This window comes from Salmo salar, chromosome 12, assembly GCF_965601325.2.
Source record: "Salmo salar chromosome 12, fSalSal1, whole genome shotgun sequence".
In the NCBI taxonomy this organism is placed as follows: domain Eukaryota; kingdom Metazoa; phylum Chordata; class Actinopteri; order Salmoniformes; family Salmonidae; genus Salmo; species Salmo salar.
In genome coordinates this window covers 94,117,405-94,126,271 of record NC_138302.1, presented here as the reverse complement: position 1 = coordinate 94,126,271, position 8,867 = coordinate 94,117,405, and the positions used below count along the sequence as shown (strand labels likewise).

Below are 8,867 nucleotides of genomic sequence, written 5' to 3'. Positions count from 1 at the left end.
CCAACATCAGTGCCCGACCTCACTAATGCTCTTGTGGCTGAATGGAAGCAAGTCCCCTCAGCAATGTTCCAACATCTAGTGGAAAGCCTTCCCAGAATAGTGGAGGCTGTTATAGCAGCAAAGGGGGAACCAACTCCATATTAATGCCCAGGATTTTGGAATGAGATGTTCGACGAGCAGGTGTCCACATACTTTTGATCATGTAGTGTATGTGAAAATGGCGCGTTTATATATTTTGTAGTAAAGAAGGAGGAAGATGTGTTTCCAATGACATCATCTGTGTGCTTCATGTGATTTTAACCATTTGAGGAGGCAATGCCTACTAATTGACTACCAATTACCTACTATTTGGTTGACGATGTCATCGTCCTCTATCTTTTTTACTACAGAACATAGAAAAGCGCCATTTTCACATACTGTATGTTGATGTTGTGGTGCTGGAGATGATGAATATGACGTTTCCCTTTAAGATGCCATGTTTAGCGCAGAATAAATGGGTTGTATTTGGTCCAGATTGAATACTTTAATCGTCTCATTAGTCTTGCTGTGTGGTTGTGTCCTGTGGTGAGTGGGCAGCCAGTTCCAAGAATCAATGCCATTAATGTGGTAGTCCTCAAATCCAGATGAAACTATTCTCATGCTGGATTAGTCAGATTTAGACAGAATACTAAATTGTGCCGAGTTGTTACTTACAGGTGGGCCCCTAGATTAACCTCCATTTCTGGATGTCTCACGTTCATTCCAATAGCCGAGTGAAAACCGGACTTGGTAGTGTGGCAACACGAGATTAGGGTCAAATCAACAACTAAGACATTTGCCATTTTCCTCAAAGAGTGGTTGAATGAATACCTTTCACATATCTAGCTATGATCTGGATGCACAGGTCTACAGAACAAGATCCCTGACATGTGCTGTTGTTGAACCCTGCAAATAAAGTTTGTAGCAAAGTTCTACATGTTGTAGCAATTCGGGGAAGCATCAAGAAAGCTTCCACGAGGGTGCGCTTATCCGTTTTATCAACATCATTTTTTGTTACAACAAGACTCCTATAAATAGAGAGGAGCGTCCTATGTGGAATACACGTGGCTTTGGTTTAGAAGCATCAAATCAAATCAAAAATCGAATCAAATTGTATTACACATATTTAGCAGATGTTGTTGCGGGTGTAGCGAAATGCTTGTGTTCCTAGCTCCAACAGTGCACACATCCCATCTGGCCCTGCTATCGTTAATGAGTGTACAGCCTATTACGACAATCCACAGCATGTTATTGTTATTGTAGATTTACCGTTGAGTCGCTTGATAGCGATCAATAGGTTCCTCAGCAGAAGGAACAGCAGTGAGAAACAATAGTTGGCCTCCTTTTCCAGTGGTCCCCTGCCAGCAGAGGCTTGGCCTTGTCGATACGAGGCCAGGCCATTGTGTGAGCCGACCAGTCAGTCAGTCACACTGCTGAACACAGGCCAAACAGGCACGTGGCACCACATCACCTCCCTACCCTTACCCCTGGCTGTAGCCCTGGTCCTAGATCTAGCCCTGTCCTGGCTCAAGCTCTGGTCCTGCCTGGTCCTGCCCAGTCCTGCACTCTGCTTGACATGGACTCCAGTCAAACTAACACGGGGCTAGATTACATTACACAGGACATGGCCTGGCCGTAACTCCTAAAATAATAGTTTAGTACTTATCATTGATGTGCTCTTGAATAAAAATGTATGAATTAAAAAATAAAACCTTAATAATAGTAGGTAATGAATGTGTTGACTAGAATACTGAAAACACGTTTGACTGTCTATAGCTAAAGATAATAACACAATGAAGTGTTACAAGATAATCCAAATATAGATTGGATCTATTAGAAACCGTTTGTATCTAAAATAAACAATTAATTCCATGGAGAAATGTTTCCTATTTCTGTCTGACTTTACAACCTGATTTATATCATTTTAAAACGGTAAAGGGAGGAGTGCTGTTTTAAAAACAATGGTCGGACAAAGACAGTAAAATCACAATGCTCTGCATTCAAACACAACAGTTCCACCTCACATCTGACCTCATCCATCCCACACCCAGATCTGTCTTGGCCAGTTCTGGACCTGTCAATCAACGGACACCCCACCCAGATACACTCACAGCTTCCATTATCACCCAGATCTGCTGCCTCTACACTTTAAAGAGGAGCTAAGTAGTAAAACACGTTGAAGCAGATTCTACATGGTTGGTTTTGTGTTTGGACACGCTCAATGTATTCTGTGGAAACAGCCAACAGAAGTTCAAGGCATATACTGTACTGTAACTTATCACTGATGCCATGAAGCATTTTTTCCTGACACCACCCAAAACTATTTTGTTCTTTGACTCAGCTACACACTGTCTGGAGTGTCAAGGTTTCTTCAGTCTTGTCTTTGAAAGTACAGCTTCGTAGCAATTGACGTTGTTGTGGTTGTATGCTGTTAGCTAAGAATTTGGACTTGGCTGCCAAATAATGCCCATGAATGTCCAGCCAAAGCGCCAATAGCATTGTACGGTACTTCAGCATTTTAGCATTGGCCCAACCAAGGAGAACAAAATGTTGACAGTCGGTTTTATAAATACCCAGCTATTACTTCTGTATTCACTAAAGGGTCTAGGTAGCACGGACCTTAAGAGATAGAAATAGGCCTGGAAATGGCCTGACCTTTAGGGAAGCAGAGAGTCTCGTAATGACCAGAGAGAAAAGCAAGTTGTTGTCTGCATCACACAGATCATAGAGAAAAAGAGAGAGGGAGAGAGAGAAAGAGAGAGAGGGAGAGAGAGAAAGAGAGGGGGAGGGGTTGGGGAGAGACAGAGAGTTCTCCCTCCTGAACAGTGTTGTTCAATCACCTATTATCACCAATTTAGAATATCACTTACCGGTAAGGGGAGGAGAGATGGGAGCTGGGGAGCTACCGTACAAAGGTAAGAACTGAGGGGCCATAAGTCAAAGATGGTGGTTAAGATGGTCCTAACAAGTTAATGTCAGAGAGATAGCGATAGAGTGGAAAAGGAGGGGTGAAGACAAATCCTGTGTTCTGAGATGAATCTGTACTCACGTTGATGTCCAGGCTGCACAGGCTGAGAGAGTCCACATCCCTCATCTGTTTCCTCTTCTTCTGTAAACACACAATAACAACACAAAGGGTGAGTTTTAGGGAGACCATTGAAGTTAAGTAACATGAGAGCAACTGAATTAAAGTAATTTACTACCTCACACAGTTGCTAAGCTACAGGTTGACCTGTGAAAACCAAAAGAGGTTTCTAACCTTTAGGGTCTTTCGTGATTGATACAGGTTAAATGAAGGTATGGAGGCAATGAGGAAAGTGAGAAGAAGAGGTACAGCCTCTTTCTATATGGAGGCTATGAGGCCAGTGAGAAGAAGAGGTACAGACTCTTTCTATATGGAGGCTATGAGGCCAGTGAGAAGAAGAGGTACAGACTCTTTCTATATGGAGGCTATGAGGAAAGTGAGAAGAAGAGGTACAGCCTCTTTCTATATGGAGGCTATGAGGCCAGTGAGAAGAAGAGGTATAGCCTCTTTCTATATGGAGACTATGAGGCCAGTGAGAAGAAGAGGTACAGCCTCTTTCTATATGGAGGCTATGAGGCCAGTGAGAAGAAGAGGTACAGACTCTTTCTATATGGAGGCTATGAGGCCAGTGAGAAGAAGAGGTACAGCCTCTTTCTATATGGAGGCTATGAGGCCAGTGAGAAGAAGAGGTACAGACTCTTTCTATATGGAGGCTATGAGGCCAGTGAGAAGAAGAGGTACAGACTCTTTCTATATGGAGGCTATGAGGCCAGTGAGAAGAAGAGGTACAGACTCTTTCTATATGGAGGCTATGAGGCCAGTGAGAAGAAGAGGTACAGACTCTTTCTATATGGAGGCTATGAGGCCAGTGAGAAGAAGAGGTACAGACTCTTTCTATATGGAGGCTATGAGGCCAGTGAGAAGAAGAGGTACAGCCTCTTTCTATATGGAGGCTATGAGGCCAGTGAGAAGAAGAGGTACAGACTCTTTCTATATGGAGGCTATGAGGCCAGTGAGAAGAAGAGGTACAGACTCTTTCTATATGGAGGCTATGAGGGCAGTGAGAAGAAGAGGTACCACCTCTTTCTATATGGAGGCTATGAGCCAAGTGAGAAGAAGAGGTACAGCCTCTTTCTATATGGAGGCTATGAGGCCAGTGAGAAGAAGAGGTACAGACTCTTTCTATATGGAGGCTATGAGGCCAGTGAGAAGAAGAGGTACCACCTCTTTCTATATGGAGGCTATGAGGCCAGTGAGAAGAAGAGGTACAGCCTCTTTCTATATGGAGGCTATGAGGCCAGTGAGAAGAAGAGGTACAGACTCTTTCTATATGGAGGCTATGAGGCCAGTGAGAAGAAGAAGTACAGCCTCTTTCTATATTTTTCATTCTCCGATTTAGAGTTTTGATAGGAATGAAACATGCATGTGCCTAAGGCTAACAGAAATCCAGCATACAGTAAGCCAATCATTGGTGCACTTAATAGTTGGCTCTTCCCCAACCATTTTAGTAGATAAACTAGGCTGCTATATTTACAGGCCTAGCAGCAGTTAGTCTAAATGGATTCCATCCGCTGTTTCCTTCTCCTTGGCATTGTATTCTCCACAGGCTGTAGTGTGTTATTATTGTTGCCCTATAACAGTTTAATTTCCATGACAACAAGTGTTCTCCAGCTTGGCTACCAGGGCTTCTCTGAGGTCAGGGAGAGCAGTTGAACAATGTATGTAATGGAACACAGGAAGCACAGAGAGAAAGATGAATTATGTATGTGAACTCAGTACAACACGGTACACACTCAGGTTGTACAACTGATGTATATTTGGCCTGAAACAACGGAGAGTTTGTCTGCACAAAAATCTCTCCACAAAGCTTGTGTTTTGTCTCCACAACATCTCCACAGACGCACACATATTTTCGGGAGCTGAGCTGAACACGACAATGACACATCCTTCCTACTGTAAAACAGAACATCACAACACACTCCAACTGAGACTATGCAAATAGTCTTGGTAGCACAGACGTATCTAAACACTTACAGTGAGCTCCAAAAGTATTGGGACCGTGATCATTTTGATGTTGTTTGGGCTCTGTACTCCAGCACTTTGGATTTAAAATGATACAAAGCCTATGAGGTTAGTTCAGTAAAAAATGACAGCACTTTTTGTACGTAGTCCCCCATTTTAGGGGACCAAAAGTATTGGGACAATTTCATGAGTAGTCAAAATGTAGCATTTGGTCCCATGTTCCCAGTGCGCGATGATTCCATTAAGCTTGCGGCTCTACAAACTTGTTGGATGCATTTGCTGTTTGATTTGGTTGTGTTTCAGATTATTTTGTGCCCAATAGAAATTGATTTAATTTTGGAGTCACTTTTATTGTAAATAACAATAGAATATGTTTCTAAACACTTCTAAATTAATGTGGATGCTACCATGATTACGGATAGTCCTGAATGGATCATGAATAATGATGAGTGAGAATGTATGTTACACATGATGAAAAAACTTTTCTTAATAGGAAATGACTGGCGCCCTTAGTTCGACTGTAGTTTCTGGAGTAAATGTCTTCCGGTAAACTGACTACTCCAGGTCATCATTTTTTGAAATCTTATTAAGCATTCAGAGAAACACAACTGGTTCGACTGAAAGGAAACCCGTCATAGTTCATGGAACTGAAAGATTCACTTCCAAATAATAGTGAAACTTTACATAGAGATTTATCTTACGATTAACATTTCTTCATTAACATTTGAGTGACAGATCTATATTGAAATATTGGTATATATACAGTTAGTTTGCAGAGACATTCTGACATGGATAGTATGATGAAGTCTGGAGTCAACAACTCAGCAGCATCACCCCTTGTCACCATTTCCATCACCACCCCCTTCCCTTCTCCATCACCAAACCCCTTCCTTTCTCCATCACCAAACCCCTTCCTTTCTCCATCACCACCCCTTCCTTTCTCCATCACCAAACCCCTTCCTTTCTCCATCACCACCCCTTCCTTTTTCCATCACCAAACCCCTTCCCTTCTCCATCACCAAACCCCTTCCTTTCTCCATCACCAAACCCCTTCCTTTCTCCATCACCAAACCCCTTCCCTTCTCCATCACCAAACCCCTTCCTTTCTCCATCACCAACCCCCTTCCCTTTTCCATCACCAACCCCCTTCTCTTCTCCATCACCAATCCCCTTCCCTTCTCCATCACCAACCCCCTTCCCTTCTCCATCACCAACCCCATTCCCTTCTCCATCACCAACCCCCTTCCCTTCTCCATCACCAACCCCCTTCCCTTCTCCATCACCAACCCCCTGCCATTCCCCTCTCCATCACCAACCTCCTTCCCTTCCCTTCTCCATCACAAACCCCCTTCCTTTCTCCATCACCAACCCCATTCCCTTCTCTATCACCAACCCCCTGCCCTTCTCCATCACCAACCCCCTGCCCTACCCCTCTCCATCACCAACCCCCTTCCCTTCCCTTCTCCATCACCAACCCCCTTCCTTTCTCCATCACCAACCCCATTCCCTTCTCCATCACCAACCCCCTTCCCTTCTCCATCACCAACCCCCTTCCCTTCTCCATCACCAACCCCCTTCCCGGTGGTGGAAAAAGTACCTAATTGTCATAATTGAGCAAAAGTGAAAGTCACCCAGTAAAATATTACTTGAGTAAAAGTATAAAAGTATTTGGTTTTAAATGTACTTACAGCTGAAGTCAGAAGTTTCCATACACTTAGGCTGGAGTCATTAAAACTCGTTCTTCAACCACTCTACAAATTTCCTGTTAACAAACTATAGTTTTGGCAAGTCGGTTAGGACATCTACTTTGTGCATGACACAAGTAATTTTTCCAACAATTGTTTACAGACAGATTATTTCACTTATAATTCACTGTATCACAATTCCAGTGTGTTAGAAGTTTACATACACTAAGTTGACTGTGCCTTTAAACAGCTTGGAAAATTCCAGAAAATGAGGTCCTGGATTTAGAAGCTTCTGAAAGGCTAATTGACATCATTTGAGTCAATTGGAGGTGTACCTGTGGATGTATTTCAAGGCCTACCTTCAAACTCAGTGCCTCTTTGCTTGGCATCATAGGAAAATCTAAAGAAATCAGCCAAGACCTCAGAAAAAAAATTGTACACCTCCACAAGTCTGGTTCATCCTTGAGAGACATTTCCAAACACCTGAAGGTACCACGTTCATCTGTACAAACAATAGTATGCAAATATAAACACCATGGGACCAGCAGCCATCATACCGCTCAGGAAGGAGACGTGTTCTGTCTCCTAGAGATGAACGTACTTTGGTGCGAAAAGTGCAAATCAATCCCAGAACAACAGCAAAGGACCTTGTGAAGATGCTAGAGGAAACCGGTACAAAAGTATCTATATCCACAGTAAAACGAGTCCTATATATCGACATAACCTGAAAGGCCGTTCAGCAACGAAGAAGCCACTGCTCCAAAACCGCCATAAAAAAGCCAGACTACGGTTTGCAACTGCACATGGGGACAAAGATCGTACTTTTTGGAGAAATGTCCTCTGGTCTGATGAAACAAAAATTGAACTGTTTGGCCATAATGACCATCGTTATGTTTGGAGGAAAAAGGGGGATGCTTGCAAGCCGAAGAACACCATCCCAATCGTGAAGAACGGGTGGGGCAGCATCATGTTGTGGGGGTGCTTTGCTGCAGGAGGGACTGGTGCACTTCACAAAATAGATGGCATCATGAGGAGGAAAATTATGTGGATATATTGAAACAACATCTCAAGACATCAGGCAGGAACTTAAAGCTTGGTCGCAAATGGGTCTTCCAAATGGACAATGACCCCAAGCATACTTCCAAAGTTGTGGTAAAATGGCTTAAGGACAACAATGTCAAGGTGTTGAAGTGGCCATCACAAAGCCCTGACTTCAATCCTATAGAACATTTGTGGGCAGAACTGAAAAAGTGTGTGCGAGCAAGGAGGCCTACAAACCTGACTCAGTTACACCAGCTCTGTCAGGAGGAATGGGCCAAAATTCACCCAACTTATTGTGGGAAGCTTGTGGAAGGCTACCCCAAATGTTTGACCCAAGTTAAACAATTTAAAGGCAATGCTACCAAATACTAAGTGAGTGTATGTAAACTTCTGACCCACTGGGAATGTGATGAAAGAAATAACAGCTGAAATAAATCATTCTCTCTACTATTATTCTGACATTTCACATTCTTAAAATAAAGTGGTGATCCTAACTGACCTAAGACAGGGAATTTTTACTCGGATTAAATGTCAGGAATTGTGAAAAACTGAGTTTAAATATATTTGGCTAAGGTGTATGTAAACTTCCAACTTCAACTGTAAGTATCAAAAGTAAAAGTATAAATCATTAAAAAAAAAGTCTTATATTAAGCAAACCAGACGACACAATTTTCTTGATTTTTAATTTACGGATGGATAGCCAGGGTCACAGTTCAACACTCTGACATAATTGACAAACTAAGCATTTGGTGAGTCTGCCAGATCAGAGGCAGTAGGGATGACAAGGGATGTTATCTTGATAATGACATGAATTAGAAAATGTTCCTGTCCTACTAAGGACTCAAAATGTAACAAGTACTTTTGGGTGCCTGTAATGAACACGATGGGAGACAGAGAGCTGGTTTCAAGTGCAGGGCGCAGCAGGTTAATTTGTAAAGGACCACAGGAAGTGGCAGGTAGCTGGGTCCAGGGGCAGGCAAAAGGTCATACACAGAGGTTCCAAAAAGGCAACAGTACAGACTGAGAAAAGGCTAGTAATGTCATCCGGGAGATCAGGCAATAGGTTGATAACAGGA

The 8,867-nt window shown here is 42.9% G+C and overlaps 1 protein-coding gene across 2 annotated transcripts in view; it reads right to left on the bottom strand.

Moving 5' to 3' along the window:
* LOC145859563 (rho guanine nucleotide exchange factor 3) overlaps positions 1-8,867 on the bottom strand; it is a 130,270-nt gene that overhangs the window by 65,317 nt on the left and 56,086 nt on the right. For both annotated transcript variants that reach the window (XM_082959467.1, XM_082959469.1), the window contains one exon: positions 3,068-3,127. In XM_082959467.1, coding sequence (XP_082815593.1) covers positions 3,068-3,127 — 60 coding nt within the window. The remainder of the gene's footprint in view (positions 1-3,067; positions 3,128-8,867) is intronic.